This window comes from Narcine bancroftii, chromosome 7, assembly GCF_036971445.1.
Source record: "Narcine bancroftii isolate sNarBan1 chromosome 7, sNarBan1.hap1, whole genome shotgun sequence".
NCBI lineage: Eukaryota > Metazoa > Chordata > Chondrichthyes > Torpediniformes > Narcinidae > Narcine > Narcine bancroftii.
In genome coordinates, this window is record NC_091475.1 from 43,810,048 (window position 1) to 43,833,552 (window position 23,505).

General features: G+C 43.1%; 1 protein-coding gene across 9 annotated transcripts in view; it reads right to left on the minus strand.

Annotated features, from left to right (window-relative positions):
- txlng (taxilin gamma) overlaps positions 1-23,505 on the minus strand; it is a 101,821-nt gene that overhangs the window by 76,010 nt on the left and 2,306 nt on the right. The window contains exon 1 of one of the 9 annotated variants that reach the window (XM_069889899.1): positions 6,061-6,250. The exons of 3 other annotated variants lie outside the window; for them this stretch is intronic. Coding sequence is in view for 2 of the 6 variants with exons in the window: in XM_069889891.1 (XP_069745992.1) it covers positions 5,542-5,646 (105 nt within the window). In the remaining 4 variants the exon portion in view is untranslated. Of the gene's footprint in view, positions 1-5,375; positions 5,398-5,541; positions 5,662-6,060; positions 6,251-23,505 lie in introns of those variants that run through there. 5 more of the 9 variants (XM_069889894.1, XM_069889892.1, XM_069889893.1 and 2 more) reach the window with 5 other exon arrangements.

The window sequence follows — 23,505 nt, forward strand, 5'->3', positions numbered from 1 at the left end:
ATGTTTGAAATGATCAAATGTTTACATACCAATTCATGGAAATTTAACGTGATCCATATTTTAATTATGTAAAATTGGCATTTGTGTACAAATATCATTAAACTTTCATCAAGTCAAACAGAATATGCTCAGAGAACAACTTGTCATTTGGATTTTCATCACCGAAAATCAAGATTCTGTAATGAAAGTAGCAGCTTGATATTAATTATAATTCTGCTTTGCAATGAACAATAACCATACAGCTGTAAATATGGTAAAATAAACATATGAAATTCTCAGGAGAACCATGAAAAATTGTAAAAATTAACATGCCATCAATTTACAAGAATTGGAGCTTCGTCTGAGACAGAACCAGCAATGATCCTTGCATACGTATTTTTGCCGTTGTAGGATTTACACATTGGAATGATTCATTGTTCTAATGTTGCCTCTATATCACACTCAAATCTGTTTTGTACACAGCAACCTGTACTTGTGTAGTGTCTTAAATGTATAATAAAATTCACACCTCCTCATAGAACAAAGTTGGGCACCTATGAAGAAATATTTGAGAAGTTGATCAAAAGCTTTGATCACAACTTACAGTTGGTCACAACTTGCATCTTAAAAATAAAAATAAGTCAAAGGTAATCCCTGACCTTGGGGCCTGAAGCTTCCAGCAGAGCGATGAACTTCAGCGATGATTCAGCAAGCTTTCAGATGCAAGAAGTGGTGAGAATGCTGATAGATTTGAATAAAAATGAAGATTTTAAGATTATTGCTCAAGTGGAACCCAATGGAATCAACAAGCAAGAGAGTGAAGGGTAAATAGATCTTGGTTCTGACAAACTTTTGGATGACCAGGTTTATGATGGGCCTTTGCTATTAAGGTCACAAAAAGCAATTTGAAAGTCAATCATAAAGTATGGAGACAGAGTGATACTAGCACAGAGATCTGATTTAAGGAATTCAAACAAGAATACCCTGGCTAAAAAATGAAATACATTTAGGAGACGATAACACATTCAAGGAGGTAGGAGGTGGACTGGTAGCTTGAAAGAACAGAGGAGATCTCACAGAAAGTTAAAGAAATTAAAGCAGGAAATAATTAGCCAAATCCAAAAGCAGTCATTAACCATCTGAAAACAAAACGGAATTACATATATACTCAGCTAGTCAGGAAGCATCAAGTCAAGAGACATTTCAGGTTGAATAGCTGTCATCAAAACTGGAGAAACTCTGAGATAAAGTTTGAAGTGCCAAACGGTAAGGGAACAGGACACGTTTCTCCGAACACAAGTACATAAGAAGCTGACTAGAGAGAAACAGAAGTGAGAAATTACGATGTGGGATGAGGGGGAAGTGGAAGAGGCAGTGACTTGACCAACACTCTATAGAAGTTTTCCTTGCATTCCAAGGCAATTGTGGTATACTGAATGCTAAGAGCAGGGCTCAAAGATGCACGATACAAAATTGGTAAATGGCACAACTTTTGTGGCTTTAAGAGAGCAGAGATGAAAGCTGTTCCAAGGGAATGAACTGGGCACAAAACTATTTTAACTCGAACAGTAGTATTGGAGGCAAAGATGTTGATCAGTCATTGCAGAGAATGTTGTGCTGAAGCCAGGGTCGGAGGCCAAATGAGATTAAAAAAAGATTGGGAGAAAGCTTTTCGCCAGAAGACATAAAAGAAGTGGAATTAAAAGGGAAGTTACACTGGAAAGCAATACAAGGAATGATCTAAAATGGCCATGATATACTGATCACAGCACATTTTATGATTTTTTTTACAAATTACATGACTAGATGGTAAGATTAATGACATCCATACATATTAACTAAATTTTTTAAAATCTGGAATTAAAATATGCCATCAATATTGAACACAAAGCTTGTGGGTTCTAAAAACCCACTTTGAAACATTCCAACATTTCCCCTACAAATGGGAATGTGCCGCCATCCCCTCGTCTTGCCAACATAAAACTCCACAGGTCGATAGATTTTTATTAGAAGGTTATGGGTTCAATTTCCACACAAAAAAACATACACATAAAAGGTTTGGGTGAGGGAATGCTGCAGAAGTAGAGATACTGAATTTCTGATGAAGGGTTAAACCAAGACCATGCATGTTGAGCAGGGAAGTTATCTCTGGCACTCTGAAGCTCTCAATCATCATTACCAAAAAGATCTTATTGAGACATCAATAGCTCCTCACCAAAAGTATCTCAATGACTGTGCTGCATACAATTTGTTCTGGAACCTTCAATGTGGCCAACCATTAAAATGCTTTGCCAACTGTTCATTTGTTTCAAGGCCTTTACTCAGTGTGGGAATAACCAACCACAGATTCCAGTGACTCAAGAAAGCTCAACACAACTTGAGGGCAACTATGGAAGAGCCAAAATATTGCATCCAAAATGACACCCAAGCAAAACAAAAATAAATAAATCAGCAAATTCATCATGAGCAAGCTGTTTACCAAAGCAGGTGGGTTAACAATAAAAACGAGAACTTCTCACAGCTGCTAGATCAGCATCCAAGGTCTAAAAAGGTAATATTTAAGCAAAAAGGCTACCCTGAGAGGCTCCATTTCATACAATATGTACCCATCAGAGGAACACTAATCAAGAGGTATAAAATCCTTCGATGCTTGTTCAAGATTATGGATTCTGAAATTATTCCAATCTGAGATCTTAAGCTCAATTGAAAGGACGTGGCCAATCTTTAAATGCCCACAGATTCTGACCCACACAACACACCTTAACCCTCAAGGCAAGGACTACGTCATTTTTTTCTGCTCCCTTTTCTCCTTCCATGTAGGAACAAATCTCAGCAGTTCAGGGGCCTAGCACAGACTGGCCCCATCTACTAAAAGCAGCAAGCAATCACCAGCTTAAATGGTATGCTTTTGAAATGCTTTGCAAGTTTTGCCTTGTTTAAAACCAGGCCAGAAAGAATGGTCAAGGGCATCAGAAGATGTGATAGAAGGAATAAGGACCTTGTTTGTTTCCAACATTAACATATATAGGTGATAAAGCTTAGACAAGAGAGCAGCTCAACATGTCCATGCATGATTTTGTATTCCTCACAAGCCTCTAATTATTCCTTCCTCCCTCAGACATTTTACCACCCCAATACATTTATATCATTCATCTTAAAATCAGTAAACTCTGTGACAGGCAAAAAGGAACAGAAATGGACTGCTTGATGAAGTTTTTGTTTGGTCATTAGTCAAAACCAAATTATAAAACCTTGCTCCAAAAAATAAAACCACATTCCAGAACTTGTTCAACGGTTTCTATTAATTATGTTTTATATCACAGAGAAAGTATCTGTGGCAGAACATTTTGAGACCAGTGATTCTAATGGTTTTAAAATATTTATGGAAATAGATCGGACTGGGACACAAATTAAACTCCTAAATTGGGCCAAGGCTAAAATTGACAACATTAGACAAGAACTGAGTGAAGCTGATTGGGAAGAGGCTGTCCACAGGAAAAGAAACTTTTGAAAGTGAGATAGATATGTTTTTTTTTTAAAACAAACATAGTCACTGAATTCTGGGAAATTATTCTCATTTTCCCGCACCGCAAGCTGTGTAAAAAGCTCGGAACTGGATAGGGGTGCTACTCTAGTTCATGTGTCTGTCTAAAAGTCTCTTAAATGCCCCCAGTGTTTCAACTTCCACCACTGTGCCCGTTAATTTCTCCTTGATTCTTTTTGTCATTGATCTTCGATAGGTAATTGACAGGTACCCAATTCACCTACCAGTGTGTTTGGAATGTGACAGGAAGTCAGATTACCTGGAGGAACCCACAAGCTCACAGAGCAAACATGTAAACTGTAATCAAAAACTGAAGTCAACAGGAAGGAATTTGAGTTCAATGGCATTGCTCCAGACGGCATCACTCTTGGGACCACACAAGCTTCTCCACCCTGACAAGGTGAAGTGCACAGAGAAGTGCAGTCAGTATAACTGATGTGAATTCTCTCAGCAATTGTAGAAAGTGGCACTTCACAGTTAGGTGAGAGGATAAAGATAAAGGGGAGCGAGGGGCAAATTTTTCCAGAGTGCGGTGGGATGTGGAACAAGGCACCAGAAGAAGTGTCAACAGCAGGTACAATCAGAAAGTTGAAAAGCTACATGGATAAGAAAGGTGCAGAGGGATCTGGGCCACAAGGGAAACGGGATGAGTTCATAATTAGTATATTGGTCGGCATGGACAAGTCAGCCGCAAAAGCCCATTCCCCTGCTGTATAGCTCTTGACTCTCCACCAATACTGAGTGATGTCTCTTACACATCCCTCTTCTAATCTGGACAAGAAACCTGCATCAGCCAATAGTAAGCGTTCCCCCCCCCCCCACCCCACTTTCATAACTTGTCAGCATTTTGAATCCAAATTTAATCTAATTTTAGGCCCAGTATTCATTGGGCTTTTCTTTTAAAAAAATGGTAACACTCAAAGAAAAATAGGGCATTTCCTTTCATGTCTGTGCCCAGCCACATTCTGACATACTGTAAACCTTTGCAAAAAATCTTCTACTCCCCAATAATGACCATTTAGGTGGTAAATGTAATCAACTTGTAAGACTCAAGACAGTTTGTTATTTTGATGTTAATTGGCATCATCATCTCCAGATCTTAATTCAATCAAGTTTAAATATTATAGTTTCTTTTTTTTTTAAAAAGAAAAACGTTCGGTTAAAGTAAAAAATAATCCCGAACATTGCACATGACACAAACTCCAGCTCGCCACGTGATCTCAACACTCGTTCTTCAAGAGACGTTTCATCATCTTATTCACCCCCACATCTGTTTTGCACAAGCAACTCGTGTATTTAACTTTCTAGAATTACAGCAACTCAAATCACTATTTCAGTTTTAAATATATAATATATATATAAAGCAAAATTGTTTCCAAAACTAGAAGGAAATGATCAGGAACCGTGCATCGCAACATTGGGACAGTCAGTAGCACCTCAAACCCAGGACCGATTCCATCCAGGACCCAGGAGTCACGTCTCCTGGGTGCACTGAAACCTTGCGGCAACTGTCACCAATTTGCCAAGTTTAACTGATGCGTGATACATGACCTTAACACGCAAATTCTACTCAGCCAAGAACTTAAAGCAACGCGGAAAGAAAACGAAAGCCCGTAAAAGGATCATTCGTCCGGCATGGCCAGGAACCAGCAAGACCACCCATCCCTGCAATTCACCCTGGGATCCGGATGCTTATTCTCCCTCCGCACACGTCTATTTCTCCCAGCCCCCAGAGAGCATGTTCTCTCGCTCTGGAAATACCCTCCAGCCCGCTTGTTAATGTTGTCCCCACGTGCTCCGGCTCCCCCCCACAACCCCGCGCCAGCCGCTGCCCGTCCCGGATCCGGACCACCTTCCATGTGGAGCCCCACGCGGCGGCGGCGGCGGCCGGGGGTCTCACGGAAGCGCCGCCGAACGAGGGCGGCCAGCAGCAAAGTCGGCGCTACATTTGAAGGTCCTCCCAGAACAAAACACCGTCCCCCCCCCCCCCCCCCCGGGTCGGAGAACCCTCCAATTACCGAGCCGAGAAGCGGTGCTGCCTTTGCAAGTTCGGCCGCGAAGGAGATCCTCGCCGACTGCAACCACCCACACCAGAAGGAGGGTCCTTTAGGCCCTGAGATCATTGGATCCCTCTGCGCAGCACGGCAGGGGGCGGGGGGCAGGGGAGGGGGGGGGTAATCGGCCGAGAGCAGGGTGAGTGAACAGCCGTGTCGTCCGCGGTGCCCTCCCAACACCTGCTCTCCATTTTAACTCCCCCCTCCCTCAGCTCGAGCCTCACTTGGGTTCTCGCCTTCAGTCCCGTCTATTTTTGCGCCAATTAAAGAAATCTCCTTCTCCCCCCCCCCATTAAAAGTTACGTTGGTCCCCGAGAGTGAGGAGGAAGTGTGTGTGTTGGGGAGGGGGATTAAATCAGCCGGTGTTATGACTTTTTGGCCGCCCCCCTCCGTGTCCCGGCCTGGGCGCAGGGAAGGTCCAATGTGCAGCCCCCACAGGCCCTCTCGCCCCTGTCCGATCCCACCGCACTGCGCTCGCCTCACCTCTCCGTCCTTGGCTCGGAGATCCAGCCTGCTCGCCTCCTGGACGGTCTGCGTCGCCATGATGTGACGGAAGTGAATTTTTTGGTGGGGGGGGAGCCAGGAACAGCTTGGCGGTGCCGAGCCGGCTGCCCGGAGGAGCGGCGCGCGGCGACGCTGGGACCTCCGCAGGGGAGCGTCGCCGACCCGGGGGGGGGTTCAGCCCCCTTGTGGAGTCTTTCCTCCACAGAAAACGTGACTGAATCAAAAACAACCCGGGAAAACTCCCATTCACTCGACGGTCGTGATGCTCGTTCCCTTCGGGCGTCACACGCTGTCAGGTAAGGGACTTGTGGCTTGTTTCACAGGAGGGAAACTGACCGGCCCACCCTCCTCACTCACACTCATCCACATGAACAGCAGGTGGGCAGGAACCTTCAATGCCAAGGCGATTATGAAGAAGCACCGTCTCGCTCGAGGGTCGTGTCCCCCAGCTCCACGACGGAACATTGAATCATTTTGCCCATGATGTTTCTTGGCCCGCTGAGTCCCTCGAGTTTGCTCCCTTTTCTTAAATTGTGTCAGTATCTGCTTCCTCCAATCTCTGAGGCAGTTTAACAACTCTCTAGCCACTTTCCGGACTCCTTCAACTCCCCAAATTCATTCAGCCCCTTTTCTCAACACGTGGCTAATTTCTGTCTCAAAGCATTCATAAGTCTTGGAAATCCATGTCGTTATCAATCAAAAATGACCCAATAAGTTATGGTGTGATTTTAGAGGGACAGGGAAATAGAAATGAAAGGTGGTGGGGGGGCAACAGAGAGCCAACGATGTCAGCCTGAATTAAGGATGTGAGATGAATAAGGACGGTACAAAAAAAATGTGGGCAAATGTGGATAGAGGGTGTTGATCGAATTAATTATTGAGACACAAAACAAACAACCTGCTGTGATCTGCGTATATTGCCAGTGCAACCTTCAGGTGAATGTTGTAGGGGTTGGGGGTTTTGGCTTTGTGGTTGTCTGAGCTTGAGTGCAAGAAAATCTTGTCTGTCTGATCAAGTATAATATTCATTTTGTCAAGATTGTGTACTAAGTCTTTCATGAGCAGAAAGACTGAGCTGGAATTAACTGCCCTACACTTTCCTTGCCAAACTCGCCTTTCCAGGAGTTCCTTTCCAATCCTGCCATTCGTGTCATCAAGGAGGTTTAGTTTGAACAACATGAATATCCTTAACATCAATCTGCTGCAATCTCAGTACTATCCCAGCCCAAGAATTTATAAAGACTATAACCTTAACCCTAATGGATGAAAAACAGCGAAATCTTTGGAGCAGACAAAATCCCTGCTAAAGTATTAAAAGTTGGTAGAGATGCCTTCCTGGTCAAACGTCATGACCTCTTCTCCCTCGTCAGGAAAGAGTTGAAAATGCCAGGGGATTTCGGAGATGTAGTAATCACGATTGATTTCAGGAAAGGTGATCACTCCAATTATAGTAATTACAAACTTGTCCTACTGAAAGCCATGTAAGATTCCTCCTTTCAGCTTGTCCAAAAGTCACAATGTGGATCCTGAACATCAAGGTTCAATGAACATAATTTTCACCATTTAACAAATCCAAAGAAAAGGAAGAGAGCTTGTCCAAACGTATACACGTGTAAAAGTCAACCCCCTAATTTTGGCCCCAAAATCTATTTTGTAAAAGTCAATATTTCCCCCCCCCCAGACTCTTGCCTAGGCCCAGGCCTCCCACATATCCGAGCTCCCAACGTCCTGACTGCAGATTCTCGCCTAGGCTCTGGCCACCCACTCACTCATCCAAGTGACAAAATTCATATGCGTTTTATAGTCAACCCCCCTAAATTTACCCTAAAAATTGATCCACAAAATTTTACTATTACACATATATATATACAGTAGCCATTTTGATCTCACAAAAGTCCTCTGCTCCATCAACTCAGAGATAATGGAGAACCCATAAATGTTCTACATCTTAATCATTCTGCATCTGTTGCAGTAAGTCATGCAGCCCAACTTGCTCACCAGCATAGCTTTACAGGCACAATTCCAGTACTGATTTGGGTTAAGTAAGGCTATGTCATTGCACAACTGCTCTTTTCATTTTCCTAGTTGCAATATCCAATTAACTTCCTGCTGTGGTGAATTTAATCTACAGGGCAAACAAAAAAATCTTCCCAACCTTTGCATCTCCAACCTAGACCCAAAAATGCACCAACATCAATCATTGCTTTACAGTGCACAGACAATGCACATGTGTGCATGTTAAGAGGTTGAGCTCCAAGCCATTGTTTACTCAGGTGAACTGGACAAGTGAATAGGTCTTGCATGTCAGTTCAAAAAAGATCCTCTACCAGTTTCATAATATAGCCCTCATCACCCTTGATAATCAAGATCCATGATGAATCATTTTCCATTTGTTGATGTGAAGTTTTGACCCGAAATATATAATCCTTTTCCTTCAGACTCTGACACATTCTTCTAGTTCTGTTTTTTGTTCCAGGTTCTAGCATCTGTAGTCTATCTTGTCCTCACCTTCCTTATGTTGGGAGTATCTCTCTTTAACACACACAAGAACAAAATTCACTACTGCTGCAATGTGTTAGCACAGCTTTCAGTCAACTGAGGAAGTGCTGTTCAAAAACCAAAATAGGTACCAAGTTTATGACCAATTGAATCATATGGTCACATATTAGAGGCACTTCAAAGCACTGAAACAATATCACCAATGCTGCAACATCTTCCAAATCCATTGAAGGTATTGCTGAAAGTATGTCCGTATCCTTTACTAGCCTAACATACCCAATATCATGGTTGCATGCTTAACCAGCTCTAATGACCAGGTCACATTTTACACATGCCTAGCACTAAATTCATGCTTGGATCTTTAAAACAATCACAAATTCCTGGAGAAAAGTGACTAACTCCTTTAGTTTAAGTAAATTGTGTTATTTAGGTCTGTATTACATGCACATCAGAATTCAAAATTTCTATTTCCAAGATTTGTCAGCTGCATACAACATTTGCAGTATTCTGGGCAGAATATAGCTCTTCAAAATACTAAATGCACTGTGCATACTTGCACTGCATGATGTAACAGATAATGTTTACATTAAGTTTGTTGTAATGTCATTTTTTTTCTGTGCTGTACGGACTTTTCTGGTTGTGTGATTATTAGGTACAATAGAAGTCCAAAAATCTGGACTGCTTGGTGATTGGGTCAGTTTGGATTTTCCGGACTCTCAGGCAGTACTTTTAAAATGAAAATTTGAGGAGGAATGAAGCTGCACTGTTTGTAGATGGAACACTTGCAGCCTCCACACATCTGCTGCACTGCTTTGATGCATCTTTTACTTTCTTAAAATACTTTTGCACATTATCTTGTTTATGATTTTGTAATTTCTTTTGTGATAAGATTATTCTGCACCATGTCTGCATGTCTGACGCCTTGAAGACTGAAGGTTTGGTTCTGTTCCACAAATTTAATAACCATTTCTATGGACTTTTCTGCAGTGGCCTTTTTTTATACCGTAAATTGTAGATTTCCGATGTTGTATGCTTCCATTAGAACAATATTGCTCACAGCATAGTTTCTTAATTATTTCAAATTTGTCACTTAGTTTCAATGTGTTCCTCTTTCTCTTCACACCGTGAAGTTTATCTACTTTAGGACCCATTATTATGGGTTTGTAGCGGCGGCTACACTGCTCCTGCAATACCACACACAACCAGACGGGTTGAGCTCAGTGATCAGACTAGTTTATACTCCCTGGCTGAGAACCGTGCTGGAGGGTGCTGACGTCACCCGGGCATCACGGGGTCCCCAAGTGCGGGTTTCTGAACCCCGAGCTGGAAGGAAGGGAAACCCCCTGACAGCGCCATTTTGGCCGGCTGCCCCGCCGCGTGCCTTACAAGCGGGGCCGGTTCGGCTGCTCTGTGGTGAGCCGCCACACAGCCCCCCCAAGAACCGGCACCAATGTCCTTTTTTGCCGGGCGGCCTCGCTTCTTGGGCTGGGCGACGACCACGGGCTCGGTGGGATCAAATGCGCTGGCTTCAGCCTGTCCATGGTAAACAGCTCATGCCTGCCGCCCAAGTCCAGCGTGAACATCAAGCCAGAACGCTGTATAACCCTGTACAGCTCCTCGTACAGTCGCTACAGAGGTGCCACGGTCGGGCCCTGCCGAACGAAAACAAACTCCGCGGAAAGCAGCTCACCAGGAATGTGAGACGGGCGGGTGTCATACCTGGATGGCGGTGGGGGTTCGAAGGAGTCCAAGTGCATCCTGAGGTGAGGAAGTAGTTCATGCGGTGATTGCTGGGGATTGTGAGGTTGCGTTAACGAACTCACCAGATAGTGCCAGTGGCGCACTATAGACCAGCTCAGCAGATGACGCCTCCAGATCTTCCTTGGGAGAGGTGCGGATGCCCAGGAGCACCCAAGGCAGTTCGTCTGTCCAATCGGGACCAGTGAGGCGGGCCATGAGTGCCGACTTAAGGTGGCAGTGCAGACGTTTGACCAGTCCATATTGGCCTGCAGGTGGTAGGCCGTGGTGTGGTGTAGCTGGATCCCCAACCTGTTGGCGAGTTGTGCCCAGAGCGCAGATGTGAACTGGGCGCCCCGATCCAGATGACCCAACAATGCAACAGTACTCGGGAGCAGGAGTCAGTGGAGGCGACTGGCATCGGGATCGCCTCGGGCCAGCGAGTGGTGCAGTCCACCACCGTAAACAGATAACAGTTGCCTCGGGAAACGGGTGAGGGCCCGACGATGTCCACATGAATGTGGCTGAACCGTTCCTGGATGTGCTCAAACTCCTGTACACCCTGGTGTCTCTGAGTGCACCTTGGACGTCTGTCAATGGGTGCATGTTCTGGCCCAGCCCACGATCTGCTTCCGCAGCCCATGCCATACAAACCGTTCTGCCACCATCTGGACCGTGGTCCTGATGGACAGATGTGAAAGGTTGTGGATGTGACAGAAGATCTGCCTGCGCCACTGCTGGGGAACCACTGGCTGCAGGGTATCCAAGGAGATATCGCACAGGATGGTGCCTTTGCCGCTCAGAGTTGGGAGGTCTCGGAAACACAGGCCGGGGATGGCGGTCTTGAGGGCCCTTGTCTCCTCATCAGCTTCCTGGTCCCAGGTGAGCTGGTCGAAGTTGAGGCCGGGTGTCAGTGTGCAGATGGCTGGTAGCGAGAGTGCATCGGCAACCACATTGTCCTTCCCTGCCTTGTGCCGAATGTCGGTGGTAAACTCTGACACAAAGGAAAGGTGACGCTGCTGGCGGGCCAACCAGGGATCCTTTGACGTCGCAAGTGCGTGGGTGAGGGGTTTGTGGTCTCTGACAATGATAAAAGTTCTCCCCTCCAAAAAATAGTGGAAATGTCACACTGCCAGGTACATGTCCAGTAACTCGCGGTTGAACGTACTATACTTGCATTCTGGCGGGCGAAGCAGGCAGCTGAAGAATGCCAGCAGTTTCCAATGTCCATTCATCTGCTGCTCCAGGACTGCACCGACGGCTGTGGCGGAGGCATCGACAGAGAGTGCCATATGCAGGTTGGTGTGTGGGTGGGCGACCATGGCGGCCTTGGTGGCCTCGAATGCAGTGCAGGCTTCTGGGTTCCAAGTGAGTGTCTTGTGCTTGGCTATGATGAGGGCGAACAGCGGCTGCATGATGCGCACAGCTCCTGGGATGAAGCGGTTGTAAAAGTTGACCATACCTGTGAACTCCTGCAGCCCCTTGAGGCTGTCCGGATGTGGGAACTCCCTGATAGCGGCAACCTTCGCAGCAGCGGGCATGATCCTTCGACCATGATAGTATGGCCCAGGAACTGCATGGACTCTTTCCCGAACTGGCACTTGGCCGGGTTGATGGTAAGGCCAAAGTTGGCCAGCCGGAAGAAAAGGGTATGCAGGTGGGCATTGTGTTGCACCCAGTCCTTGCTGGCGACGAGGATGTCGTCCAAATAAATAAAGACAAAATCTAAGTCCCCGCCCACAGAGTCCATGAGGCCCTGGAAGGTCTTGAGCCCGAATGGCATGCGCAGGAATTCGAACAAACCAAAGGGGGTTATGATGGCTGTCTTGGGTATGTCCTCAGGATGCACCGGGATCTGGTGATATCCGCGCACCAGGTCAACCTTGGAGAAGACCCTCGCGCCGTGTAGGTTGGCCGTAAAGTCCTGGATGTGAGGAATTGGGTAACGGTCAGGAACGGTTCATTGAGCCGTCGATAGTCTCCGCAGGGACACCAGCTGCCGGAGGCTTTCGGGGCCAGGTGGAGCGGTGAGGCCCATGGTCTGTCGGACCACCGAATGATCCCCAGCTCCAACAGGTGCGAAAACTCCTCCTTCGCTACCTGGAGCTTGTCAAGCGGGAGCCGGCGTGGCTTGGCATGAACTGGCAGGCCCTGAGTGGGGATGTGATAGAACACCCCATGGCGCAGCGAGGCAGCGGAGAACTGTGGCTGAGTGTCGGGAACTCGTCCAGGATCTGCTGGAACTCATGTCTGGGCGTGCTGAATATGGCTTTCAGCGGTTGCTCCGAGCGGGTGTCGTCGAGGTGAACAGCCTGGAAGGTACCAGGCACCTACCTCGAATGTCCACCAGAAGCCCGTGTGCGAGGAGGAAGACTGCACCCAGGATGGCAGTCGGGAGGGACGAGATGGTTAACCTCCATGCGAAATTCTGTTGGCCGATCTGGAAGTGGTCAGTCTTGTCTCCATACGTCCGAATTGCCGTTGTGTTGGCCGCACGGAGGGGAGGTCCATGAGGTTGGTTCCTGGATTTGATGATTGTGGCCGGTATCATGCTGATCTGGGATCAAGTGTCAACGAGGAACCGCCGGCCGCTGACCGAGTCCTGCAGGTAGAGATGGCTGTGTCCTTGGCCAGCTGCCGCAGCCATTAACAGTGGTCAACCTGGTCTTTTCCCTGGAATGAGCAGGGCTGATGATAGTTCCGGGCCTTGGCTCCCCAGCGATGGTGGTAGAAGCAGAGGCCTGAAGCGGATGCTACGGCCTTGGTTATGTTCTTGGGGACCCCTGCAGGGGCCAGGTGCTCTACCGTAGCACTAGGGGCGGGCTTGGCATGGTTGTGCCTGTGCCTCATGACCTGCTGGACCACTGAGCCTTCCAAGAATCATACGAGCCATGTCCCTGGGCATATGTTCGAGGAAGATGCGGTCAAAAAATGGGCAGTTGTTGTGCTCACCCATGAGCACGAGCATCTCGTTCATCAGTTTCATCGGGGACCTGTCCCCCAGGGCATCGAGGTGCAGCACCCGAGCGGCACGCTGGTGTCTGGATAGTCCGAGGGACCCGGTAAGCTCTTGCTTGATGGTCTCATATTTGTCCTCAGAGGGTGGGTGGTGAACAAGGTGCAGCATGCGTCTGGCGGTGGCCTGGTCTAGGGCAGCAACCATGTGCTAGAATTTGGTCATGTCGGACGAAATCTGGCAGAGGTGAAACTGGGCCTCTGCGTGGCTGAACCAAGTTTCTGGCTCCTGAACCCAGAATTCAGACAGTTTTACGGCTATAATGCTGATCCCAGGCTCGCTCATGATGGGTTCAAAGACGTTTGAACCAGTCGGGGTCTCCGATTGTAGCGGCGGCTACACTGCTCCTGCAATAACACACACAACCAGACGGGTTGAGCTCAGTGAACGGACTAGTTGATTGCAGGCTGCTGGGCTGCACTTATACTACCAGCCTGGACCTGGCTGAGAACCGCACTAGAGGACGCTGATGTCACCTGGGCGTCACGTGGTCCCCAAGCGCGGGTTTCTGGAAGGAAGGGAAACCCCCTGACAGTGCCACTTTGGCCAGCTGCCCCGCCACGTGGCTTACAAGTGGGGCCATTTCACCTGCCTTGTGGTGAGCCACCACAGGTTTGTAAATACACATGTTATGTATGGTTTCTGGTGTGCATCTGTAGTGCTTACACCCGCATGTCCTCAAAAGCCCACTAAATTTAAAAAGCTTGAGAGTTTTCAAAAAAATTAGATTCTCCAGTGCTCCTAATTTCTGGCATCCAGATTTTTGGACTTCTGTTGTGCGGTGTATTCATTCCCCCAAAAATTTATGATTCCTCAAAATCCCCCATATATTGTTTATACACAATGAAAAGCATCATATTGTGACTGCTTTCTCTAACTCTCACAGTTCAGAGAACATTCTGTGGATATCACTTTCAAATTCTGAAGTATTAAAGTCCCATTGCATTGAATAATGTTGCTTCATATGCTTTCTCAAAATATTTCTAGGCATTACTTTGGCCTACCTCTTTTCCAGTCTTTCAGATTCTGAGGTAATCATAAATATAGGTCAGCATTAATGTAGTCCTCATTTGGTTTACCTATCCCATACCACTCACTTGGAGGCCATACAAGTTGATATGGTGCCCATTTCCCTGAATAATAATGCTTGCATTTAAAACATTTAATCCTTCTGTTGTTGCCTGTGGAAACTAGCTTGGTAAAGGAAAATTTGTGCAATTTATGACACTTATTCATGGAACTTGCACTCATCAAATTAAAAAAATTATCATCTGGCTTATCCATAAGAATATTTTTCAGGTGAAAGAAGAAAGTAAACTAATGCAATAGTTATCTAGATGTCATGACATGTAGATGATGGACAGCAAACCTTTAATAGGGAGAATTACAGTGCAAAGCATGCACATCCAGACTTAATAGGTAATGAAGGAAGATGTTAGAAATGGGAGAAAGTCTGAATGTATCTTCAGGCATTAATGTTTAGCTCATTGCACATTTGTTTTTTTGTAAGATCTCTATTCCATTCAGCCATACATTTTCAAATGGGGATATTTTTCCAATGTTAAGACCAACAGATATTGTATATGTTGGCATATAAGACAGTATGAAACTTCAAAATGTCACCCCAAAACCAGGGGTCATCTTATATGCCAAGTATAAAATCCAATCCTTAATATCCTGTGCTTTAGAGTGTCCCATGGCGACGGAGAACAACATAAAACATTCACAACTCCTATGGCCTTACCACTAAATATTTTTCCGACTGAAACTAGCATTTGGGAAGCTGGATTAATAGTAATGTTATATTAAAACAATAAAAATGTATTATTAAACCTAACATTTTAAAATAACAGCACAGCAAATGAATTTAACAGGATACAACAGTCACCATTTGCAGCACCTTACGAACAATGCTCCCCCATGGGGTCCATCCACCCACTCTAACTACCGTCAGCTCTACATGCCAACAGTGGTTTATTTTAAAATATGCTAATAAAATTTAAACCTTTAGTAGATAACTTGCTTTTAAAATATTGTGACAGCATCACCCAACTAGGATGGTTGAGTCTAATGGGGCAGTAAGCTCTCAGCGGTAAGTGCCTGACTTGGGGTAGTCTTATACAGTGAGTAAGGTTGAAAGTGGAAATTCTGGGCCATCTTATACACAGGTCGTCTTTCCGCCAACTTATAGGGTAGGTGTTTCCAACAACTCTCAAGGTGAACTGATAAGATACAGGCAGCAATAAGCAATTGAGAGAAAATGGAAGTGATTCAGGAGGCCCGGACCAATCATGTTTACAACATTAAATTTTTCATGTGAGAAATCCAAAGGTTTCACCAGTATAATGTTTAATTTGTATTAAATCAGTTTAAATTAGAAATTTTATTACACTTTGGATATGACTTCATACCAATTGGTAGACATAATAAAAGAGATCAAAGTAATATACATTTGCAATGCATCCAGATATACTTTGGGTAGGATTGATGAATCTAAAACTGAGCAGTACCAGTGTACTTATGAGTTATATTTCCTTGTGAAAGTCTGTGTCAGCTCCGAGAGCAGGCCCATTCCCACACTTATTTGCCTGCAATTTTTATTCTCACATGACCATTAATTCAACCACTCCTCATTCTCTTCCCCTCTTCTCGACCATTTTCTGTCTGAGAGTCTCTTGGTTTCTGGCCTAACATGCAATGGCCCACTAGTGGCAATGACCGAGCAATATTTTTGTCCAAGGCAGCTCTGTAAGAAACACATTTTTATCTCATTTAAAATATTTTATTTAACATTTTTAAAGCCCACATGGCAGTACGCCATGGCCCACTGGTTGAGAACCGCTGATATAGAGGTAATTCACAGTAGCCAATTTACTCAAAAACCAGCACATTATTAGGATATCACAGAAAACTGTGGAGGTCCAAGATGCAATCCATGCAAATACAGGGAGAATGTGGAAACTCTACACACACACAGCGCTGGAGGTCAGGATTAAACCTGCGTCACTGGAACTGTGAGGCGGCAGGATTACTTGGTCCATCACTGTGCTACCCCATCCACACTCAAAACAGCAGAATTATTCCATCCAGGATATCTGGGAAGAAACTATTCATAAGAAGATTGAATTTCCTTTGGCATTGAGCTGTTGAGAAGACAAATAATATGTTGCATACAAATTAAATCTACTGAGAAAATTCTCGATGAGCCAAGTATAAAATGTGAAAAATGTCCTCATGCTCAGCTTTTCATGAATGTTCTTGAAATTTAGAACAATTTTTTGGTGAAACTCTACCAGCTAAAGGATAGGCTCTACGGATTTCCTTACCCTGCTCATTCAGGTACAACAACAAGCCAAGAAGATTTAGCTGCATCTTTGAAAGGGAGCTTGTGAATATCTGTGGCTGCATGTAACTAAGATGTCAAATCTTGTAAATACTTTTCTACAATGCAAACCAAAGCAAATTGGGCCTCAGCAAAAGAATTGTAAAGTTTCTTGATGCTAATGCAGAAGGGTTGAATAGTATCACCATCATCGGATCCAAAAGGAAGAGGGTTGCTAGCACTTCAGTCATAAAGCCATCTCGCTGTGTAATTCTTCAGCCACTGCAGCCAGAAGGTTTAAAAATGGAATATTCCTGCTGTAATTTTGCTGAGCTCATTGGCAACCAATGTTGATTGGAATGGGAAGTGAGCAAAAATTTTACCAATCTCGGCAAGCCTCACAGAGGGACAGTCTATTGAAAGTTTTGAAACTAAGGTAGCTGCTATGACTTTTCTGATTGAAAGAACAGGTGCCAGATCCACCTCAAAGCCACTCAGCTGCCTCTCAATGACTAAGCCAATGAGCACATATTTCCATTGTTGTAATTCTGTGAGTGTGATTAGCTCACAGCCTCTATTCGATACAACATATTCTCTATCTTCCTATTATTCCCTTAATTCAACATGGGTTTGCATGGAAAAGGTACAGAAGTTTTGCTTTTATTATGCTGGTTTGACATTTGGGGGTTCCCCCTGCAACCAGGAAGAAAGTCACAAGCCAAATTAAGACCGAGGAACTGCTGCTGCACTAGTATATGACAATAAGTGCGTCGGATTGTATAGTGGATGCAACATGTGCAGACTAGCTCCAAGACAGTCTCTTGCAGGATGGTGATCAGAGGAGGATCTATTTTTTTCTTCTGTCACTGGGTTTCTTTCAACTTCACTCTTGGATTTTCTTCTTTTGAGTACATGGTTACTTCGTGTAGCTTCATATTAGAAATTGCTTGTTTAGTGTTATTTCTAACTGTAATTGTCCAATGGCTCCGGGTTCTCTCTGAGGAGACAATGTACATTGAATGGGAAATGCTGGGAGGTCTACAGACTAAGGCTATACAATTGCAAGAATAATGTCTTTTACTCCTTCCCTGAATTTTATGGTGCAAAGGTCAAGGGTGTCAGAGACATGATCCTCCAGCTTGGTTTCAGGCTGTTGGCTGTACTGGAACAGAAGAGGTGGTGGTCATCTCGCCATTTGCAGGATAGAATGAACAGTTAGTTACTCACAGCCTAGAAATTAATAGAGTGAACCTGAGGCACACTTGAAGGAGTGTCAGCATGCTGTGCCCACCAGCTCTCAACTGATTCCTGTCAGAATTTCATCCTGCTCCATTTGCTTTAGGAGACTGGATATACAGTCCCTGGCAACTGGATGGTGTGTTGTGACAACAGCTAATTAACTACAGATCAATTGGTGCCAAGATATTGTAATATCCTGCCAACTCTCATAATTGGTATTGCTGTCTGGAAGCAACTCGATGGCATTTTCTGCAAGAATAGTGTTTGCAGGAGGCGGGGTGCAGATTGATATAAAGTCCTCCATAGAGAATCTGGAGCAGCAACGAGTGGCTGGAGGAACTTGAGTCATGGGAAACAACTTTTCTGGATCTATTCGGCCTATGGCTTTCAATATTCAAAATGTTTCAGTGAGGTCCCCACTCATTCTCCTTAAGTCAAATGAGTACAGGTCAAGAGCTATCAAATGTCTATTGATAACCCTTTCAATATGAATCACCCTTGTGAACCTTCTGTGAGCCCTCTACAAAGTCAGATCATCCTTTCTTCAATGAGGAGCCCAAAACTCTCAATATCCGGTGCTTAATAAAGCCACATCTCTTCTTCCCTTCCCTTCCCTCCACTTACCACTCTTTTCCAGGAATCAGTCTCTGAGGGGGCGTGGCAAGATGGCGTAGAGGGAAGATGTGTGGTTCCACCTTCCCCCAGTTAGACTTCTAAATACCTGACTTTAAAACTTGTATAAGTAGTTAAAAATAGTATCTACAGATTTTGGAATAGTGAAGGATTGAAATGGCTGCAAACATGAAAAAATCAAAAGCTCAATTGCAAAAGAAACTACCTTACAAAAGTGTTGAAGAATTGAGGCATACCTATCAAGTTGAAGCCACAGAGTCATCGACTGGAGCCCCCGAGCCTCAGAGGACTCCTGCTCATTTAAGTATTACGCCGGTGCTGATCGTGCATCTGCAAGATGGCGCCAGTTCAGTGACAAGCTCGGCCAGTTCTGAGTCGCGCACCCGTGAGTCTGGGCGTGTGTGTGGATTGCCCGAGTGAGGACAGACCCGCGAGCCCGCAACATTGCCTGGTGGTCCGGGGGCGCATTCTGCCGGGCATGTGCGGTGCATCGCAGGTCCGTTAATTATTGGATAAGGTGTGGGCTGTGGGGGAGCCTGAGCAATGGCGGGCTGACGAGTTTAGCGCGCTGTCGTTGGGTGTCCAAACTTGCAGCCGCACCGGAAGAGGACCTTCTGCATTTGAGGAGGAAGAAAGCTCAACTTTATTGGAATTTACACAGGACGAAAAGGGGACTGACATCAGAGAAGGTAAGCCTCAAAGGGAGGTGATGGAACTTGGACTGGATTCTGTGTTTACAATCTTGAAAGGGATTGCTCATCAAATGGAAAAAATGTCAATGCAGATGTCTTCTCAGATTACTCAAATATTTATGGAAGTGAAAACCAAAATGAATATTTCGTGTGAAGAAATGACTTTTATGAAGCAAGATATTAGTGTAGTTAAAAGTGATGTTAGTAGATGCATAAAATCAGTAGATACCGTACAAGATAATTTTAAAAAGATTGAAGAAGTTTCTTTTGAATGTAAGAATCAAGTGGAGTGTAATAGAGAAAAAGTGGAGGATTCGTTCGTGAATTGGGGGATTCAGAAGAAGGAATTATTGAAGAAGATTGAATCAAGGTCGAAGAAATAATGTAAAAATTCTAGGTCTTCCAGAAGATATGAAGGTTCTGATCCGGTAAAGTTTTTAAAGAAATGGATTCCTGAGGTGTTGGGCAAGGAATTATTTCCGGATGGTCTGGAGTTAGATCGGGCACACAAAGCATTAAGGAAGAAACAGTTTCCAGGCCAATCACCATGAGCAGTTCTGATTCACTGTTTGAAATATCAGGATAGAGAAATGATATTGCGAATGGCGGTGCAGAAGGCACGGCAAAACCAGGCTCCAATGATGGTTCAAAATAACAGGGTGTTTTTTTAATGCAGATTTGAGTCAAGAAATTAATAGAAGGTGCCGAGAATTTAATTCAGCTAAAGAAGTATTGTGGTAAAAGGGATATAAATATGCCTTTCGTTATCTGGCAGTATTGAAAGTTTTTTATGGGAACTTTCAATCTCAATTTTTTGAAAATGACCTTAATGCATTAATCTTTGCTAATTCATTGCCAGATTTATGAGGAAATGGACGATTGCCACTATTGTCACCTAAGAGGAGGGTAAATGGCAATGGAAATAGGAAGAATGGAAAACATAGAAAGAATGGGGAAAAAAGTTGAATTGACGCAAAGTTTTCTTGATATTGAGGACCCGGAACAATCACTGGGACTGGAATCACTGGGTTGACTGTTTTTGTCTAAGTACTTTGTGAAAGTCTGACTTGGTGGGGGGGGGGGGTGGTGGATGACACTGAGACCTTTAGTCACCTGCCACTAGTGGGTTTTACCACACCCAGATTTTTAGGGGCCTACTACTTTTTAGTAGTTTGTTTTGGGATTGTTGTTTTTTCTGAGTTTTTATATAGGGGGGATTAGAATATTAAGGGAATTAGAAGAGGAGCATTATTTTATAGTAGTGGAATATATTAGATTAAGAAATGTCTAATTTGAATTTTGAAACTTTTAATGTCCAGGGTTTGAATAACCCAATTAAGCACAAACTAGTTTTGGCTTATATAAGAAAAATGAAGGTTGATATTGCTTTCTTGCAAGAAACACGCTTAACCGAAAAAGAGCATTTGAAATTGAAGAGAGAGTGGGTTGATCATATGTTCTCTTCTTCTTTTAATTCTAAGGAGAGGGGTGTTGTGATTTTAATTCATAAGAAATTACTGTTTGAATTGGAATCATTTGAGGGAAATGCTGGGAGGGTTTTGGTTAACTGTAAAATCTTTGCTGAATCATGGACTTTGTTAAATATTTATGCACCTAATGTAAGTGATGAACGGTTCATGTTGGAGGCTTTTTTATTGTTAAATCAGGCCAATAATAATATTCTGGTTGGGGGAGATTTTAACTGTGTTTTGGATCCTTTATTGGATAATTCTCTAGTTCTCCGAAAAATATGAGGATATCAAAGGTGGCAATACAAATAGGAACTTTGATGAAAGATCTGAATTTGATTGATGTTTGGAGGAGAGTAAACCCTACAGAGAAAGACTTTTCATTCATCTAGACATGATTCATTTTCTAGAATAGACTTTTTCTTGGTTTCGGCACATTTACAGGGTAGAATATTACAGACTGAATATAAAAGTCGGGTTATATCAGACCATTCCATGTTAATTTTTTCCTGTGTAAGTCCAGAAGTGGTGCAATCATCTCACAGATGGAGGTTCAATACAATGTTATTGAGGAAACCAGAGTTTATTACTTTTATTAAGGAGTAGATTGCTTTGTTTCTGACCGAGAATGTCAATTCAGTACATGGTAAGTTTATACTGTGGTATGTTTTGAAAGCATATTTACGAGGGCAAATTATTAGCTATACCACGAAAGTTAAAAAGCAATATGTGGCAGAAAGTTTAACATTGGAGAAACAAATTACTGAGTTGGAAAAGGAATTTCAGAAAGATGTTACAGAAGACAAAAAGTTGCTTTAATGAAGTTAAAATTACATTATACATTACAAACTTATCAGTATGAGTGTTTAATTTATCGATCTAAGCAACGTTATTATGAATTGGGTGAGAGAGCTCATAAGGTACTAGCATGGCAGTTAAAAATAGAACAGACATCCCAAACTATTAATGCTGTGAAAAAGAATTCAACAATTACCTATGAAGCTCTGGAAATTAATTACCAGTTTTATTCATTTTACCAGAAATTATATACTTCTGAGGGAAAGAAGGACGCTGGGTCTATTGAATCTTATTTATATAAATTTTACCTGTTTTAGGGGAGAAGGAGGTTAAAGAATTGGATTTTGAGATTAAAAAGTCTATTCAGGATATGCCGAATGGAAAGTCGCCAGGAGATGATGGATTCTCAGTTGAATTCTATAAAGTATTTTATGAAGATTTATCTTCTGTATTTGGAGATGTATTGCAGCAAGTAACTGAGGAGCAGTTGTTACCACAATCTTGTTCGAGTGTTAGTGAATAGATTTGCCAAATATTTACCTCAGTTGATACATATGGATCAAACAGGTTTTATTTAAAATAGAAATGTGTCTGATAATATCCTCAGATTGATAACATTGGTCAATGCATTTAGACAGCAACCCAACATGGTTGCACTGGATGCGGGAAAAGCCTTTGATAGGGTTGAGTGGAATTTTTTATTTAAGGTGTTAGAGAAGTTTAATTTTGGCCTTATTTTATTGGTTGGGTTAAGGCTTTATATACAAACCCAATTGGTAGGGTGGTGGCAAATGGCCAAATCTCTTTACCATTTAAATTAATATGATCGACTCGACAAGGTTGTCGATTGTCACCAGCCTTATTTGCATTGGCTATCAAACCGTTAGCTAAGACAATACGACAGAACGATAAGATTAAAGGAATGAAAATTGTGGATGATGAATATGATTAATTTGTTTGCAGATGATGTGTTGGTATATTTGACAGTACTGGAACAATCTTTGAAATATTTGCAAGATTGTTTGTTAAAATTTGGGGAGTTGTCTGGATATAAAATAAATTGGGATAAGAGTGAAATATTGCCAGTTGGGGATGGAGATTATTCAGAATATAAAAGTATTATAAAATTAAAGTGGTCAGATAGAATTAAATATTTAGGGGTGATAGTAAATGCAGATTATCAATCTTTATATAAATTAAATTATGTTCCTTTATTAAAATGGATTTGATTAAATGGAAAGATCTGCCGTTGACATTAATTGGTCAAGTAAATTGCATTAAAATGAATATTTTTCCTCGAATTCAATATTTGTTTCAGTTGATACCATGTTTACTTTCAAAGGGTTTTTTTTTTGAGATCTGAATAGAGCAGTGCGGGAGTTTTTATGAAAGGGAAAATTAGCACGAGTAGCTTTGCATAAACTTACATGGAAATATGCATTAGGTGGATTGCAGTTACCTCATTTTCAAAATTATTATGAAGCAGCTCAGTTGAAATTTGTTAGTAGATTGATGGATATGGACCAACCTCCAAGATGGGCAAAGGTGGAAATGGCTTGTATTTCTGAAGTTGAGATGCACCAGTTTATATTTAAGTGGAATGGGAGTTTATTGCAGAAATGTAATATGCCGGTTCTAAAACATTTGTTAAGGATATGGGTTAAATGAAATATGGTTTTAGGATCAAAGGTTAAATTATCAATCCAAACCCTGTTATATCATAATCATCTTATTCCTTTTTCAATGTTCAATAATCATTTAAAGAGATGGAATTCTAAGGGTATTAAGATAGTTCAGAACTGTTTTGAAGAAGGCCAGTTTCTTTCCTTTAACCGACTGAGGGAAAAATTTGATATATCTGTAATCTCTTTATTTGTGTATTATCAACTAGAGCTTTGATAAAAGATAATTATGGTAAAGAGATGAATTTATCCATGTTGACGAAATTTGAGTCTGTACTTCAGAAAGGTTATATATCGGGTATATACCAATTGTTGCAAGATACAATGATAAACCGGA